This window comes from Odocoileus virginianus, chromosome 28 (assembly GCF_023699985.2).
Source record: "Odocoileus virginianus isolate 20LAN1187 ecotype Illinois chromosome 28, Ovbor_1.2, whole genome shotgun sequence".
Taxonomy (NCBI): domain Eukaryota; kingdom Metazoa; phylum Chordata; class Mammalia; order Artiodactyla; family Cervidae; genus Odocoileus; species Odocoileus virginianus.
In genome coordinates this window covers 34,973,945-34,992,063 of record NC_069701.1, presented here as the reverse complement: position 1 = coordinate 34,992,063, position 18,119 = coordinate 34,973,945, and the positions used below count along the sequence as shown (strand labels likewise).

Sequence of the window (18,119 nt, the reverse complement as noted above, 5' to 3'; positions counted from 1 at the left end):
CTCCCACGCTGTTTCCTTTCATGCCCAGGGCAAGTGATTGGCACCTGGGCCCTCTCAGTACTGAGTTCTGGAAAGACGGAGTGCTGGGTGGGTGGCCTGAGCTGCACCTGGGAAGAACCAAGTTTCCTTACTCATTTACGTTACTGCCCAGATTATGAATGGTGATGGGGCTTGAAATTTGGGTTCAGGGTTCTAAATCCATTCTCTTCACATTGGGTAAAAAATGTTCAGATCTGAGCATGGGTAAAGGGCAGCCCCTCAGTTGAACTGTCAGCCCCTCCAGGGTGACAGGACTTGTCTGTGTTTTCCCTCAGTCCCTCCCCTGTTGCGGTCCCCGGAAGAGTGCCTCTTCTCTCAGTAACAGCATCTCTGTTTAATGGAAAAGGCCTCATTTTTACTGAGGGTTTCAGACCTGGGCTTGGGTTAGATGTACAATCTCTCTTCTAGAAAGCTGGAACAAAAGGAGCGTGGGACCCCTTCACCTCCACGCAGTTGCCACCCCAATGAGTGTCACACGACCAAGATGTTGTGGGTCTGGCACGACCTCCACCAAATCACCGCGGGACAGGCGACCCGGAGGGAAACGCCTCTGGTGCCCCGCGAGATGCCGAGCTGGCAGCTCTGCCACGTAGCTGCAGAGAGGCGGCTTTCCAGCCAGGATTCAGCGTCTCCGCGCGGTCTACCTCCACGTCCGGACTCGGATTGGCCATCCCCCACTGCGCAGGCGCGAGTTTTTTCCGCGCTGGCCAGCTGGCCCCACCCACTTTTTTTTCCATTCAGCTGCTGCGGGATACCGAACTGTCGTGCGTAAGCCTTCTATGCCGTCCTCGCTTTCCGGCTGCTGTTTCTCCACGGCTCTCCCCTTCCCCCCTCCCTTCTCTCCCTGACGACTTACTTTGCGGCAGCGCGGAGAACCCCACCCCCTTTCTCTGCGGAATCACCATGGCGGCTGGGGTAAGTTTGCCGGCTCTGGCGATACAGGTCATCCTATCCGTCGCCATCCTCTGCCTGAGCGGGCTCAGCCGGCGTCAGAGGGGTTCTGCAGCTGAGTCAGGAACTGATCCGGGGTTTAGAGATCGTGCTGTTCGAGAGTAGGGCCTCCAGGCCCCAGAGGGGAACTGAAGCTAGGGTTCTGGGAGGCCGAAGAGGTGGAAGGGTCTGGGGTAGAGGAGAAAAGGGATGCCAGATTCCGGCAGTCTGGAGCTTGATAAAGCAGTTCGGGTTCATTGCCGCCTCGAGACGTGGGATCCGGGCAGGTTGGCAAAACTTTTGCGACCGTTTTGTGGGGCAACAGGAGGGACAGGGCGAAGAGGAGGGTCTTTAGGGCAGGTACGGCTGGCCACGGTTAAGGGTGGTCCGGCGGGGAGGTTTGGGAGCGAGAAGAGTCTCCGGACAGGGAAGTCAGGCCATTTGGACCTCTCTGGCCAGGTTAATAGAAGGGGAGAAGCAACCCGGAGAACTCACTGCGGGACAGGACCGAAGAGATGGAATGCGTGACAAGAAATGAAAGGGTTTTTAGGGAGACCGAGTTGATTTAAGATGCCATTCGGTTCCCGTGGCTATTCGGAGGGGGTTCGGAAATGTCTTGGTCGATGTGTGAGTCTTGGAAACAAGGGTGATACTTCTGAAGGGTGAGCGGCTCAGCAGTAGAGTAGTCAGGCACTCGGGAACCACGAATGAATGAACAAGGGCTCTGGGAAGGGAGGGCTGTGTATTTGTCGGCAGATGGAGTCTGAGGGACCTAGAAGTTCTGTATTTCTTGAAAATATATTTGAGGGGAAGAGAATGCTTCTAGAGACGTCCTTAGAGAAGGTCAAATCTGTCACCAAGCTTTATTTAGCAGTCGGTGTGTAGTTCTGTCCTCGGTATTTCAGGGGACTCTGGTTACACTTGACAGCAGACACGGAAGAACTAACTTGGTTCACCAGAGGGAGTGAGGTGAAACGGATTGGGATTACTCAGGGAAGTCATTCCCCGGAAACCTTTGGGACTGGGACCTTTCTAGTCATTAATGTTTTGTTCCGCGTCTTTTCCCCACAGACCCTGTACACGTACCCTGAAAACTGGAGGGCCTTCAAGGCCCTCATTGCCGCTCAGTACAGCGGGGCTCAGGTCCGCGTGCTCTCCGCACCACCCCACTTCCATTTTGGCCAAACCAACCGCACCCCTGAATTTCTCCGTAAATTTCCTGCTGGCAAGGTGAGTAGGGAAGTGGAAGACGGGCCTTTGGTCCTGAGAACCCAAGGAGAACTGAGAAGCCATCACTCTGAAAATGGCTTCCATCTTTAAATGGGATCTTTTCATGTTATTTTTTTCCCCTACACTTCAGAGACTTAAAAAAAAAAACCACTTTTATTTTGAGCTAATGGTGATTGTAGTTAAAAATAGTACAGAATTCTTCAGTGATTTCCTATAAAACTCACAAGCTTCTTTAAGGCAGGCTGAATGAATTTTGACTGATTTCAGTGCAAATATCAATAGGTCAGATATATGCTGTGAATGAAATTCTTGCCCCAAGAGGCTTACGGAGGTAGATGAATAATCATTAAATCAAGTCCAGTGGGGTAGTACGTGGTAATACTCTGGATAATATAGACTGCAGTAGAGGACTTGGTTTCTTGCCTTTTGCTTATTTGATTGAGGAATTACGTACAAATATCTAATAATATCTAAATTTGGGGGGTTTCTTATGTGAGTTCACATTGTAGGGGATAGCAAGTTAGTCATGTAGTTTTGGTTCTTGAGTTTCAGATAGTATTAAGAGTTGGATTAGCAAGGGATATCAGCCTTATATTAAAACTATTCAAAACAGTTGAGCCTCCTGGACTTGACTAGTGAGAAACTGCTGTGTATTTTACTTTTGACTGTTTTGTCACCAGGTTCCAGCCTTTGAGGGTGACGATGGATTCTGTGTGTTCGAGAGCAATGCCATTGCCTACTATGGTAATCTGCAGTGGCCGTGGGAGTGGGAGGGTCTGGAGGTGGTGAGGAGTAGGGGAGGGTGGGGGAGCTGGAGTGGACAAGGAGAGGAATTTCCAGGCACCTGGACTGGTCTTGGCATAACCCCAGAGTTCTGACCTTCACGTTCTGCCTCTGCAGTGAGCAACGAGGAGCTGCGGGGAAGTACTCCCGAGGCAGCAGCGCAGGTGGTGCAGTGGGTGAGCTTTGCTGATAGCGACATAGTGCCACCAGCCAGCACCTGGGTATTCCCGACCCTGGGCATCATGCACCACAACAAGCAGGTGAGCCTTGGAGCTTGGGGGAGACCATGGGCCAGGGTGGCATCAGCTCCTGAGCATCCGGGAGGAAGGAATAGGAATGGCGATGCCAAGAACACCTAAATAGCAAATACCTAATCTTTGGGATGTAAGCTGGGAGTGCTGGGAAGCGCTGGGCTCTTGATGTTATCTGGACTCTTTGTCTAACAGACCCAGTGCGGGTGGGAGGTCTGAGTGGACAGACCAGAGATTTCTGCTTTAAAAAGATTGTATCAGATGGTAAGGGAGTATTGTTAGACCAGATGACCTCTAAAGTGACTTCTAAAATTCAAAGATGTATGACTGTGATTAGTACAGTTTGAAATGAAGCCACACTGAAGAAATTTAACATTGAGGGCTTCATTTGCAGTGAGCCAGGACTTAGTGGAATAGCTATCTTGGTTCTGTTATTGGGGGAGAAGGGCAGGGATAGAGCTTGCTACCCACTGCTGAGTCTGATCATTTTAAATCAATAGGCCACAGAGAATGCAAAGGAAGAGGTGAGGCGAATTCTGGGGCTGCTGGATGCTCACTTGAAGACGAGGACTTTTCTGGTGGGCGAACGCGTGACGCTGGCTGACATCACAGTTGTCTGCACACTGTTGTGGCTTTATAAACAGGTGAAATTTATAAAGAATCGGGTTGGCGGGAAGTAGGTGAAGGTTAGGAACAAAGTGACAAGTCTGCCAGGTTGCCTGTATTTTGCTAATGTGAGAGGGTCTGAGGTGACAGTCCTTTTTTTTTAAAAGTATTTGTTTGTTTGTTTATCTAATTGTGCTATGTGTTAGCTGGGCATGCAGGATCTTTTTTGTTGTTGTTAAAAGCTGTGCTGGGTCTTCATTGCTTCCTTGGCTTTTCTCTAGTTGCGATGAGCAGGGGCTCCTCTGCGTCGTGGTGTGCAGGCCTCTCATTGCAGTGACTTCTCTTGTTGCAGAGCACAGGCTCTAGGGTGTGGGCTTTAGTAGTTGTAGCTCCCAGGCTCTAGCAGAGTTGTAGCACAAGGGTATAGTTGTTCCGAGACTTATGGGCTCTTCCTGGATCAGGGTTCGAACCTTTGTGCCCTGCTTTGGCAGGTGGACTCTTTACCTGTGAGCCACCAGGGAAGCCCCAACAGCTAGTCTTAATTGAGGACCACTGTTACTGGAAAACTGGGCTTGCCTCTTGAGGGGCGTTGAGCAGGACAAAGAAGGGTTTATTACTACTTGTAGCAGGTAAGGAAAACACCAGGTGTCTATCCTAACAGCAAAATTGGAGAAGTTTCAAGCTAAGGTGAAGGAAATGGCCACCCACCCAAATATTCTTGCCTGGAAAATCCCATGGACAGAGGAGTCTGGTGGGCTATAGTCCATGGGGTCACAAGAGTCAAACGTGACTGAGCACGCACGCACACACGTACTCATGAAGGGGCTTGGATGGCTAATGGTTTGCACCTTAATTGAAGTCATAAGGGTCAGAAAGTGCCATTTTCATTGCCCCTTTGGTTCCAGTTGATCCGGTAGTTGAGGGCTTTAGGCTAATCTTTATCGTTGAAACAAGATTGGGAGTCTTTACTACTGATACAATATCTTTGCTGTTGTTAATTCTCTTTCTGTAATCTTTTGTTCCTGTGATCTTTTATTCCTTTGATGGTTGATGGTTTAGTTGCTAAGTTGTGTCTGACTTTGGCAACCCCATGGACTGTAGCCCACCAGGCTCCTCTGTCCATGGGATTCTCCAGGCAAGAATACTGGAGTGGGTTGCCACGTCCTCCTCCAGGATATCTTCCCTACCCAGGGATTGAACTCTCGTCTCCTGTGGCTCCTGCATTGCAGGTGGATTCTTTGCCACTAAGCCACCAGGGAAGCCCTTAAGATCATTAATTACTATGACCTGTTCAAAGACAAGTATAGCCAGATTCAGATCACAGAATGGCTTGGGCCACAAGTGACTGTTCTTATGTTGAGAAAGTCATGCCTGGTTCTCTTTTAATGTGGACCCCCTAACCCTATCTTCTTACATCACAACTGCTTCCCCTCCTGAGAAGTTCAGTACTATTCTGTCACCCTTAATTTCTGTTTGGCAGCTGTTATGTTTAGTTTGTTCCCACGTTTCTAGGGCAGCCTGTTTATGTTTAGTGGTGAAGAGAGAGGTAGGGGTGGCGGCTTCAGCATTAGGATGTTTGGAGGCAGAACTTGGAATAGTTCTTGGCTTCAGTACTCATTGGTTGTTGTGGGGGGCGGGTGTGGGAGGAGGCAGTGTATGTGAACTCCATTAGTCTTTCTCCTCATGGAATCTGTAAAACCAAAGTGGTAATAATCACCATTGAGGTTACTGGGTTAAAGAAGATGGCACATTGCTGGTCCTAAACAGCAGGTCTTGAACCGATACTGGTCCAGAATAGTAACGTGATAACCGCAAAGAAACAAGCACCTACTCTTGTCAGAGCCTGTGCCAAGGCCTAACGGGGACCGTCTTAGTGAGTCTGTGCATGTTGTGTGGGCGAGAGAAATGTAACCCGCCAAGGGCATGTGGCTTGGAAGTTGTGGGGTAGGACTGGAGAACCAGCACTACAGAAGTGATGGTGATGTGGCCATGATAGAATTGCTTTCCCTCTGATCTTGGTAAATGGAAACAACGGTAAATGAATTTTTCATGAAGCTGAGTTTAAGGACTGTCTTTCTGAAAGAAAATACTTTTTTTGCTGTCAGATATTTACTTTCTGAACTTTGATGATACGTGTATTTCTCACATATCACTCAGTTCATGTAGATAGTTTTTGTTATTCATTTGGTAGAGGGAGTAGTTGGTAGCCCTCTGTTGGTCACAGCCTTTTCAATTTTACTGACTCATGAAATTGTAGGTATGAAATAGCTGTGTGAAAGGAGTAATGGGTGATTTAAGTATTCCTGCCAAGTCTGTGCATAGTGATTGGGCGGTGGGACCAGCATCCATTAAACCGAATTGGGCTGCTAGAGAGAGACTAGTAAGGTAGGTGGGCATAGCCCTCCTGGGAAAGCTGGTGTCTGGGGGCTGAAAAGGGGCTGAAGCTTCAGTGTAGACAGAAGCATGGGTTTCTCGCTCTGTCTCAGACACATCAGGATGTTTCCCTCCACTGACTTCATGTCTATTCTCATCCTGGCAGGTTCTGGAGCCTTCTTTCCGCCAGGCCTTCCCTAACACCAACCGCTGGTTCCTCACCTGCATTAACCAGCCCCAGTTCCGGGCTGTCTTGGGAGAGGTGAAACTCTGTGAGAAAATGGCCCAGTTTGATGGTAAGTCTGAGATCAAGGAACATGCAGGCAGGATCAGGGGACTTGTTTGCTCAGTCTTAACCCCTTGATTTCCTGTCTGGGTTCATCTGGATCCCTTACTTGGTGCCCCCAGCAGTTTTCCTCCCATTACTGTGCTTGTACCTGGTTTGGGAGGGACGTGGAAAGAGGCCGGATGCTGACTTTTCTCCCTGTCTTTTGCACCAGCTAAAAAGTTTGCAGAGAGCCAGCCTAAAAAGGACACCCCACGGAAGGAGAAAGGTTCTCGAGAAGAGAAGCCGAAGCCCCAGGCGGAGCGGAAGGAGGGCAAAGAGGAGAAGAAGGCGGCCGCCCCTGCTCCTGAGGAGGAGCTGGATGAATGTGAGCAGGCGCTGGCTGCCGAGCCGAAGGCCAAGGATCCCTTTGCCCATCTGCCCAAGAGGTATGGATGTTAAAGGGCTTGGGGCCCAGGATTTTAGGTTGTCCATACAAAACTGAGTTGCTTATCAACAACAGATGGGTGAATTTTCAAAAAGAAAGCAAGTTTCTAGTGCATCTGATATTTGAGAATATCAGAACTACTTTCTGGCAAAGAAAGCAGATGGGCCCAGAATTCGGTGTGGAGGTGACTTGCTGGTGACTTGTTTGGTCTTGGGTGCACTTGTCAAGGTTTGAGATGGCTGGGAACTGGTACATTGAGGGGTGCAGGAAGGACGAAGATGGAGAGGCGCCTTGCATCGGCTCTGCTGGGCTGGCTTTGCTGAGGCAGCAGACACCACATCAGTAGCCTTTGATTGTCTTTTTGCTGCACCAGCCTGTATCAAGATTGCTCACTAAGAGAAAGAATGATGACTATAGCTATATAGTGCTTGTCTGATTGTTTCCCAGGTGAAGGGAGTTAAACCCCTCAAGGAGAAAGAGGCAGATGAGGTGGGCAACTGTGTAGGGTTCTTGGAAGAAAGAATACAGTAGAGGGGAGATTTTTAGAATCATAGCTTTCTTCAGCCACTGCTCTAAGTCACTGTATTAGAGTTTCAAGCAATATGAGAAATGTCTTTTCTGTAGTCACATCACTTAGTTCTGTTTTCTGTTTTTCTTGCCCACTCACTCTGCCTTTCCGAAAGCCATCTGTCTTGTCACTAGTTGGTCCTTTGGAATGCACGATTGTTTGACGTCCCCATTTTGTAGTGGTTTGTATATAGGATGAAGGAGCACACGCTGGTGGTGGGCATAAGAAGTATGTGCAGTTATAAACGACAAACATGGTACTAGATAGTTGCCATAAGAAACTGCTGCTTTCCAATTTGGGGACCAACTTGGGCTGTAGCTGAGATTTCTTCCTACCAGGCACTTCATACAAGAGGCTCCTAACACAGCTGCTCTTTAAAGATGTGTTTCTGAACCTTTTAGCACAAGGTCAGGTCAGGAGCGAGCAGCATTTTTGGTATGTGATAACCAGCCCAAACTGTATACGCTCTTGTAACATAGATACTGTTAATTATTAGCTGGAGACATTTACATATTTGGGGTCTGTACACTGGGAAGAAAATAAATCAGGCAGTAAACATTAATCTTTAGTAAACTGTGCATTCTTTGTTATTGGTTTGGCATGTCTATTCATACATGTTGGTTGCATTACCATGGTGCTCTCCTGAGCTGCCCAGATGCTTTTCCCCAGGATTCTTAAAGGGGATGTCTTCAGAGACGGACAGAAAAGACTCAGATGAGTTCAGAGTTAACTTTAGTTATTTTAAGACCTTTCAGCTAACTTGTTTCAGGAGCTGTTTAGAGCCTGTGTTCAGCTTAGGGGGAGAAATGGACACATGGTCATGAATAATAAAGTTTATAAAGTTCAGACAGTTCAGGAAGAAGTGAAAGAAAACTCCCCAGCTCCACTTCTGAGGTGGTTGAGGCAGTAAAGCCCCTCAAATGAGGTCTCTGATGTGCATTTGGGAAGACCCTAGGACCTCGGGTTAAAAGACAGTTCTCGGCTATATTATAACAGTGAGCAAGTCACACTACTTAACCATATTTGTTTATAAAAGGAGGGATGGTAACAGTCTGTGACTCTAGGGTTTGACGACTTATTTATACTAATAATTGAACAAGTTAAACATTCAGTATAAGGATGTTTAAGAGATCTATGTCACTTTCATGCAGTAGAAAATCATTTAGCCATTAAAACATTTGCAAAACATTCTCAATAACCAGGCAATGAACAAATTGTGTAAGGCACAGAACTACATGCTGCATCTTTGGAACACCACCAACGGGAAATATATTAAAATATTAACGCATCACAAGTGGTCTTCAGTCAGCATCTATTTTTATAATTGAAAAAAAACGGAAGCCCTGCTTACCACGGTGGGAGACACCTCTCCTATACTGATACTGGTGCTGGCATCCTTGGTGTCTGTCCCTGTGCTAGATTGCTTCAGAGACCACCTGGGGTGTTTTCAGCACCTGGACTTGTTTCTGGGCAGAGTAACTAAAGGTCGCGGGTGTGGGATTTGGCGTGGAGGCCCTTTGAAGACATTCATCTCTTACATTGCTGTCATTATAGTGTGAGATGGGGGTGGGGCGGTGGGCAGCGACTTGGGTGAGTCAGGAACCAAGTGTGACTCATGGAGAGGAGCCCTGGGAGGGGCCAGACGGGAAAAAAGAGGCATTATTGCTGCGAGTCTCCACCAGGGGGCAGCAGCTCGCCACACCTTTCTTGGGCAGATGGTCCTGGGGCCCTCCTGGGCCCCACCCACCCCGGGCTTTGCATACCATGTGCCTAGCTGCCCTGGGCCCCTCTCATACCCCTCAGCTCTCCTCCCTTGAGGAGATACACATCTGCCAGTCCAGTGACTTCCTGTAAAGCAGTAGGTTGGAGTGAAAACACCCTTAGCTTCTTTCAGCCTGGCGACATCCGTTGCCTCAGTAGGACCTTCCCCACCTTGACTTCCTTGCTTTATTCCCTCCGTGCAGTACCTTTGTGTTGGATGAATTTAAGCGCAAGTACTCCAACGAGGATACGCTCTCCGTGGCGCTGCCGTACTTTTGGGATCACTTTGATAAGGATGGCTGGTCCCTGTGGTACTCTGAGTATCGCTTCCCTGAAGAGCTCACCCAGACCTTCATGAGCTGCAACCTCATCACTGGTGAGAGGATGGCTCTGGGGAGAGGAATGGAGGCCACGGTAGTGGGCGATGTGATTTCAAAGGCTGAATGTTCTTCTTCCCCTTCAGGAATGTTCCAGCGATTGGACAAACTGAGGAAGAATGCCTTTGCCAGTGTCATTCTCTTTGGAACCAACAATAGCAGCTCCATTTCTGGGGTCTGGGTCTTTCGAGGCCAGGAGCTTGCTTTTCCGGTAAGGAAGGTGCAGGGGAGGTGGGGCATGGATTTGGGAAATGCACTCATGTTCCTGAGTCAGAGGGCGTCCTGGAGACTTCAAGGAATGTGTCTATGAAAAAGCAGTCATGTTCACAGGCATCCTGGGCTCTGATGATGGGTGTCTGAGCTGGAAGTAACAGGTGTGGGACAGTGTTTAATAACCTGACCACATGCTTCTTACCTGACTTTTTCTCCCCAGCTGAGTCCAGATTGGCAGGTGGACTACGAGTCATACACATGGCGGAAACTGGATCCCAGCAGTGAGGAGACCCAGACTCTGGTTCGAGAATACTTTTGCTGGGAAGGGGCCTTCCAGCATGTGGGCAAAGCCTTCAATCAGGGCAAGATCTTCAAGTGAACACCTCTTGCCATCGCCCAGCTGCCTGCACCTGCCCTTCGGGGAGAATGGGGGTCATTAAAGGAAACTGAACATTGAACGCTTCCCTGTGCTGCCTCCTTTGTGGGTGATGGCTTCTTCAAAGGGGAGTAGATGTGTTGGAGCAGGGTTCTGTCTGTGCCTGCGGAACCTCCCTGCGCAGGAGAGAAGTCTTCAGAAGAGCAGAGAAGCCGCTCCTCAGTTTCTGTTTACTGCGTTGCTTCTCCCGTGATGACCATCTTCTAGCCTAGCTGAGAAAGATTGGATGTAGTTAGGAGGTGGTGACATGGGCCTTTGTAACTACCTAATTCCAGACCCTCCCCCGTGAGGGGGGAGACTACCTGCTGGTGGGGAGAGCGTAGCATGCACAGCCACTTAACACGACTCCCTGCCGCAGCCATTCCCAAGAATCAGTTTTAACACTTCAGACCAACAACAAGACGAGGCACAGACTCCTTGGAACAGATAACTGGCCTGTGGGCCCAACTTGGCAGCAGAGCGTCTCTGGGGTATCCCTACTTTCTCACAAGGAAGTGGGGTTCCAAGATTTAAGTAACTTGCCTGTGATCACACGTCTTAGGTGGTGGAGGCAGAATTTTGAACCCAGTGGGTGTCCCTGGAGCCTGTACCATAAACACACCCTGCTGCTTCCTGGAATGTAGAGCAGTCATAAATGTCATTTAACAACCCTGCTCAGAACAGTACTGGTTGTTTTTTTTTTCTCCTTTGAGCTTAATTTTTATTACACCCTTTTCAGAGATAACTTGCCCTTCTCTGATGGTCGTTTCTGTGTCTTGTGAAGAGCATTATGGATCTCCCTATAAATTTAACAGCTCGGGTGAATTTGGAAACCTGGTTTGGCTCACATTTTGAGGCATATGCAGAAAGTCGTGAGTCTGGTCTGCAGGTATAGGTAACTGGTTATTTTTTTCCCATCCCTTTTAGGCCAGGCACAAAGAAGGGGATTCTTGGCTAGGGAGGGGAACACAGTGATTTTTCCTGGTACAGGTGGGTACCTGGTACAGGTGGGTACAGGCTGGTAGCTTTAAGGGGGTAGGACTAATTGAGCTAGGACCTTGACTGCAGTTGGGATTCTGTGAATAAATGATGGGGAAGATTGTGATTTGGAATCCAGCTGGGTGAGGATGGGTTGATTCTTGCTCAGACTTTGCTCCCTGGCAGCTCTGTCTTGAGTTGGATCCAAATTTGCTACCTGTCTTGCTTCTGAATATTCTGGGCTCCTCTAGGATAGGATCTAAGAGTGCTAGGTGCTAGCCAGCGTGAGCCCTAGGCTGGTTCCTGGGGCCTCACAGAACCTGTCAAACTCCCCTCCCAGATTCCATTTCCCTCCACACCCCCTGCTCCTTGTCTTGTGTAATCTTCCCGACCTTTCTGGTACCCTTCATCTTCCCAGGACCTTGGAGACTGAGGCAGGAGAAATCGAGCCGAGCAGGTAGGTTTGAAGGGGCTAGCCTGAGAGGCCCGGGGAAAGCGGCGGCGGTTCCGCTGGGTGGGCCGCAGCTCGAGCTGCGGCGGGCCTGGCAGCACACGTGGACAGCGGAGTTCTGGCGTGGGGGGCCTGGAGCGCCTCCCAGCCTCCCTCAGACTGCAGGAAGAGTGACTCACCCACACGTCCTGCCTCCAGCGCCTCTAACTCGGCGGTTTGGTGCCGAGGAGTACGGCCAGGTTGGAGGAGGAGGCCAGGCCTGCGCTTGGGGGAGGGCCAGGGCCCGCAAGCCGGAGGTGGGGTGGGAGGCCCGAAGGGAGGGGGTTGTGGCCTCTAGAAGGCTTGCTGTTGGCCTCCCAGGGGGAGGCGGGGTGAGACGTGAGGGCCTCTACCCTGCAGGGGTGGGCTCGAAAGAGATGAACCGTTGGAGTTTCTAGCGGCAGATGTGGGGCGGGGTAAGGGGGAATACATCTGTAGCTGGTTCGGTCCCCACCCTGCCCCGGGGAGCCCTGAGTCACCGCACCGCCGCAGGCTGGGGACTCGGGCCCTACAGGATCCAGCTGGGCGCCCCCCCCGCCCCGGCCCCCGCCCCCGCCCTCCAGCAATGCTGGCTGCAGCCCCGCCCCTTTCCCCTCCCCTCCCGGCGCGGGGCGTGGGCACTCCCGGCCCCGCCCCGTCCGGCTCGCCACCCGCAGCCAGTGAGCGCTGGCGCGGTGGGGACGTCCCCCGTGGCAGAGTTACTTTCGCGACGTGCCGGAGGCTCGCGCGGGAGCTGGCATCCTCGCGCCTAGGGTGCGGCTCAGGCCGGCAGGCGCTGGGGTCGCGGGGTGGAAAAGGATGAGGGCGCTCCGAGTGGGTCGAGAGCTGAGGACAGGGCAGGGTCTTGGAGAAAAGGGATAGGATGTGGGAAAGAGGAGACTGTTTCATCCGCTTACTGGACAGATTCTCAGCGCCTCCAGAAAGAGAGGGTGAGAAACTGGAGAGGGGGCCAGGGCTCAAGAGGTGCCTTTGACTGCAGATAAAATCTTTACAGAGGCTAGAGTGTCAATGGGAGGCCGAGTCTTGGTTTAGCTTGTAGATAAACCAGTAGATACTGGTCAAAGCAGCTATTTATTTTAGCTTTGTTGGTGCTTCTGCTTAAGTCACTTATTAAAAAGTCAAAAACCTTTAAAGTTCTTCCAAGAAAGACCTAGATTATCTTTTCCTCGTGTCCTGGTTGGAGCCGGAGCTGGACAGCTGCTGCTCACACTGGGTCGGGCCCATCCCACCAGCTGCCCACATGCCCCACGTGTGCCAGTTCCCCTTTTGAAGGGTGGGGGAAGGGTCTAGAATGTTGAAGGGAGAGGCATGAAGTGCTTTGAAGACTCCACCCAGTCATTTCTGAAACTGATACCGTGGTTTTCATGGCAACATTTCATGGCATGTCCTCACATGGCAACCTTTCATGGCATGTCCTCAGAATGCAAACTTAACCTCCAAACATCAAAGGGGTTTTCCTGGGTGAGTGTGGCTTCCCTGGTTCACCCCATCAGTGGTACCTCCAGGACACTGGAACTTCCCCCACGTGATTTGATCAGTTCTCTGTATGTTAGAATGTCATTCTGGGGTATCCACTGTCTTTATTCTCTGCTTAATGCTGTGGAGCTAAAATACTGGCGCTCCAGAAAGGTTAGAGAGACTGTGCCACCTGCTCCTGTCTGTTCGCTCTGATCAGGCTGGCCTGGCTCCCAGAGGAGGCTGTGTTTTACTCCAGTGGAATGACTGGGGTGTCCCAGAACCTCAGCACCCAAGGGATGGGTGGCGTGGCGGGTGATGGCGGTTGCTGGAGAGTAACCCTAAATTCACTTGACTCTCTTAGAAGAAGGAGAATGTTTTGGGCAGGTTGGGCTGGATCAATGGCAAAAGTATCCTTCGTGACCCTGGATCTCTAGACGTTCCTGGATTTTTTTCATTCTTGTAGCCCCCTCCCCTGCTGTAACCACCCCCTTTTGTTTTCCTAATTTCCTCGGGATTCCAAAGACAGCCTGTTGACCTTACTTTGTTTCATACAATGGGCAGGCTTTGCACTGAGCCGGAGCTGGACGGTCTTTCAGGGTTTGGGGCTATTTCTGATCAGATCTCCCGTGGAATGTGCCTCCCTCTACTTCCAGCTGCCCCCTCCCCTCCGCCGCAGGGACAGCTGTCATGTGAGGGCCTCTCCCGCTGGCTCAGCCCTTTTGCAATCATCTGGCTGGCTCTGCCAGGATGGGGGTGGATAGTGAGGATGGGCAGAGCCAAGGGGTAAGCGAGGGGACATGGCAGGACAGGGGAGCCATTGGAGGGTGGGGACCGCTATGGAGTGGAAGGCAGAGGGCTTGCTAAGGCCAGGCAGGAGGAGTGGGAGCCGGGTCAGCGAGGACAGGGCACTCATCAAAGGGACTGGGGGGCCCACACTGGGATTGGAAGCTTTCTAGGTTGTAAGGGAGAGTTGGTCAGAGCGGGACCTTGGCTGGTCATTCTCCACGGAGATCTGCATTTCCCTGACTCACAGGGGAGCACGGGGTGCCTTCCTGCCTGTCGCCCTCTGTGCGGGGACCTGAGTCACCGAATTGCCTGGGGTGTTGGCTGCCCTACAGTGGCCTTGCTGGAGCCTGTGCCCCGCCCACTCCTACTGTTAGGGCAGGGGTTAGCAAACACACCCCTTTTATCCCACTGTGTTCAATAGCAATTCCCCATCTCTTTGACTCAGTCTTACAGAATGTACCTCCGGGAGACCACAGCACGCAGTCCCTTTCTTTTGCCCAAGAGGAAACTGGAGTCCAGAGAGGGGAAGTGACTTATCAGGGGTGCATGCTTCTCTTTCCACAGTTCTTGCAGCCTCTCAACTGAGTCACTTTTGCTCCCAAAAAAAGAGCAGGAGAGTGCTCCCCCCAAAAGTGGCAGACAAGCACATTAGGTTTCGGAAGCCAGGAAGAGGTTGGTATCAGCCCGAGAAGGACAGCCCCGACCCGAGTAAGGCTCGTGGAAGTGGAGCAGGTCCTAGGGCAGGGTCAGCCCCGGTGATCCGAGTCCCTGGGGCGGCGGGCAGAGGGCGCAGGGTGTAGCAGGGGCGGGTCTTTGGGTGACAGGAACCTCAACTATGTGGTGACTCAGGCTCTGGGCAGCCCAGGCCCTTCCTTCCCCGCTCAGTCTGATCCCCTTAAACTGGACTTGGGAAGTGTGAGCAGAGGACGGAGAGAGAAGCCTGGGCTGGTCTCCCCTTCCCTGGGGAACTGGGGGGAAAGCAGAGGAATCTGGAAAGTGTGGGAGAAAGGCAGAGTCCAAAAAAGGGGCGAGGAGACTGGTGTTCCCCTCTCCCGGCGCCTCCCTCGCGCTCCCCGCTCCCTGCTGGGGAGGGGAGCTGGCTGGGGCGTTGGCTGCCCCGTTCATTCCAGCTCCCTCCCTCGGCTCCTGTTTACAAGTCCGTCCGCCCAGTCCCTAGCTCAGCTTTGGGCTTTTTTTTCTCTCTCCCTCCCTCCCTCCCTCCCTCCCTCCCTCCCTCCCTTGACAGCCTCATTCAGTCCTGTTTTGCCACTTCTTTCCCTTAATCCTGGGTCCCCATTTCCTGTTATCTTTTTGCTCCCCCAGCATCCTAGCCCCAACAGCGCAGGGCCATCTAGGAATCCAGTTGTCACCTTGCATCCTCCCGCCCCGCTCTCCATGCTCCCTTTCCCCCGCCCTTCACTTGCCTGGACAGCATTTCTTTGCCTTCTTACCTCCCAGTCTCTACTCAGGGCCCTGGGTCTTGTCTCTTGTTCTCTAATCAGCTTTAACTTGGGTTCTGCTTGGGCCTGAAGATCTCAATTAGGACTGAGTGTAATGGGAGGGTTTCCGGTATCCCAGCTGTCTGATCTGAGCAATTCAGGAACTCCTTATTTGAACCCTGAGCTTTAAATACAGGCTGGGATTTGAATTGAGCTGGAGAAGGATGGGTTGACTCGGCTTCCTTCCTGTGTTGAGTTTGAGTTTGGAGTTTGAGAATTGCTTAGAAAATAATGTTTGGGTCCCAGAATCACCCAATAAGCTTGCTGCTCCACTGGGGAAGATATTAGATTAAGAATCAAAAGTGAGAAACTTGCCGGGTGATCCAGTGGCTAAGACTCTGCTCTCCCAATGCAGGGGGCCCGGCTTCGATCCCTGATCAGGGAATTAGATCTCACATGCCGAAACTAAGATCTGGTGCAGCCAATTAAATATATGTTTTTACAAAGAATTGAAAGTGAATGGAGAAGAGCCTGGTGCTTGGCAGGGATACTCATGTCTTGAGTTGATGTGTTGTACCGGGTGGAGAAGGGGATCTGGGAAATGCCGCGTGACTCAAAGAAGGGGTAACAGTAATTTCTGTGCTCCTAAGGCTGACATGCCAAAGGGCCCTCGACTGGGCCCTCTGCTTTCAAAGAGACGGCGAACAGACTGCACCTTTCACTTCCTTCCTGGTGTCAGAGTTTAAAAGCCATGATGACTCGTAGAGCAGTCCCATCTTTTCTTCCTCATCATGCACTGATTTCAGAGACGGGGACTGTGGGGAGAAGGAAAGGGAAGGGGAATCCCCTGGCATGGGGCCTGCCCACAGAGCGCCCCTTTGCGGTTGCTATGGAAACAGGCATAATAAGAACAAAACAGAGGCACGTTGCCTGGCAACACAGGAGCCCAGGGTTCATTACACACATACTACCTACAAATCAGGGAACCCCCGGGGAGGGAGTGGCACTTCTGGCAAAGCTGGGGTATCCCAGTGATGACGAGTCCTAGAGCGGACCTTGCTTTTCCAGTGGGTCTGGAGGACTGTGTGGTGTGGGATGCTTCTGAAGGGCAGTGAAGCGCCAGCAGGAAGGCTGAAGTCCTCTCAGATTCCTGGGTAGCCCTTACTTTGATGGGGAAATCTGAAACAATGTTCAGAGGGAGGGAACTCCTTTTAACTAAAAAATAGCCTGTCTTTGTAGGGGGAGTAAGATATGGGTGTAAAAGATCTGGAAGAAAAGATGACATCCAGTTTTTCCAAAGCATGGGACTCACAGTGCAAGGTAGGGTAGCATCAGAGGCTAGATCATTCTGGACTGAGCACCTGGGGGCAGGGATTCCATTTTGTCAAGGACTCTGTTGCCTGTACCATCACCATCACCACCACCATCACCTACCCCTGTCCCAGTGCTGGACACAGTAAATGTTTGTGCAAAGCTGCATGAGAGAACTACACGTGGGGGCTGAGAGTGAGGGGAAACTTGTGGGGTACAGGATGCTGTTGTATAAAGTACAAGAACTTTGGGGGGACTTCTCTGGTGGGCCATTGGTTAAGACTCCAAGCTTCCAATGCAAGGGGCTCAGTGCAGGTTCGATCCCTGGCCAGGGAACTAAGATCCTACATGCGTGGCCAAAAAAAATTATTTTAAAAAAGAAGAGGAACAAGGGCTTTGGGGCCAGTTATATCTGCAGTTTATTCCTTCATTCATTCACTTTTTCAGCAAAGTGTTCTGGCATGATTGCTAGGTGCCAGCCACTGCTGTAGACAGAGTACACAGCAGAAAACAAACAATGCCTGCCCTCCTGGAGCTTAGATGTGGATGGGAACTTTGAGTCCTGCTTCTGAGGTTATGTGATTTTAGGTAAATCACTGCCCCTCTCCCAGACCATTTTCTTCCTGCATGTGAGGATTAAATGGGCTGACATACAAGGTGCCTACAGCAGTGTCAGACAAGATCACCATGAAGGTAGCTCTTGGGGAAGAGGGGTGAAAAAGGTGGGGGCTACTGCAGTAGGCAGAAGGAGAAGGGGTGGCAGAAATTTCTGTAAGTGTTGTGTCTCCAGTTGCACCATTGAAGTCTGTTGAAAATATTCCCTTTCCCTGCCAGCTTTGGTACGGCAAGTAGGACCTTTTTAGGGAGCAGAGTCTAGTGTACCCATTCTGTACCCTCCTAGCCTAGAAGGGGGCAGGAGCTACTCCCCAGGACCACCTCCCACCAGGTATCCTGACACTCCTGCCCCTGAACCAAGTACCTGAACAGTAATCCCTGCTCTGCAGCTGCTCCCCAGACCGGCCGCTCCTGCCTTCTTCTCTGTTGACCAAGAGGGTGGCCAGAACAAACAATGGAGCTGATAAGCTGGCTCTGAGCCCAGGACACCAGCCTCTGCTCTTTCACTCCTGGGGGCTGAGGGAGTCCCAGCTGAGTTGAAGGCGCAATATCCACACCCTTCCACACTCATCCTTTCCTGTTCCAGCCCTCCCTCCAAATTTCCATGGCCCTTTGTGCAGACCCCCTATCATATCATAGCTATCTTTCTGAAAAACCTAGCTGTCAATCAGCTCCCATTTTAACATGCATTGGAAACCCTTGCACTTTCAAGGAACCAAATATTCATTTTGTAAAGTTAAAACTCCTCTGGTAAACTGTTAACTGTGGTTATTTTGGGGGAGA

The 18,119-nt window shown here is 51.0% G+C and overlaps 1 protein-coding gene and 1 long non-coding RNA gene across 4 annotated transcripts; one reads left to right on the top strand and one right to left on the bottom strand.

Annotated features, from left to right (window-relative positions):
* Positions 1-844: 844 nt before the first annotated feature.
* EEF1G (eukaryotic translation elongation factor 1 gamma) lies at positions 845-10,302 on the top strand. Its single transcript, XM_020899529.2, has 10 exons — positions 845-954; positions 2,041-2,199; positions 2,880-2,943; positions 3,100-3,242; positions 3,734-3,877; positions 6,379-6,508; positions 6,713-6,926; positions 9,458-9,630; positions 9,718-9,842; positions 10,065-10,302. The coding sequence occupies exons 1-10, from the start codon at positions 943-945 to the stop codon at positions 10,221-10,223; spliced, it is 1,323 nt and encodes a 440-aa protein (XP_020755188.1). The 5' UTR covers positions 845-942; the 3' UTR covers positions 10,224-10,302.
* Positions 10,172-16,296, bottom strand: LOC139031870 (uncharacterized). 3 transcript variants are annotated; one of them, XR_011484376.1, is made up of 2 exons: positions 16,126-16,296; positions 10,172-10,492 (listed from the first exon to the last, which is right to left on the bottom strand). It is a non-coding gene; the product is annotated as an uncharacterized lncRNA (long non-coding RNA). The 3 variants fall into 3 exon arrangements; XR_011484378.1 differs by having other exon boundaries at positions 10,172-10,488; XR_011484377.1 differs by lacking the exon at positions 16,126-16,296 and adding an exon at positions 11,868-12,210.
* Positions 16,297-18,119: the final 1,823 nt, after the last annotated feature.

Coding starts and splice junctions, on each gene's coding strand:
- EEF1G (XM_020899529.2), top strand. Junction 2,200..2,879: donor GTAAATTTCCTGCTGGCAAG/GTGAGTAGGGAA, acceptor TTTTGTCACCAG/GTTCCAGCCTTTGAGGGTGA. Junction 2,944..3,099: donor CAATGCCATTGCCTACTATG/GTAATCTGCAGT, acceptor CTGCCTCTGCAG/TGAGCAACGAGGAGCTGCGG.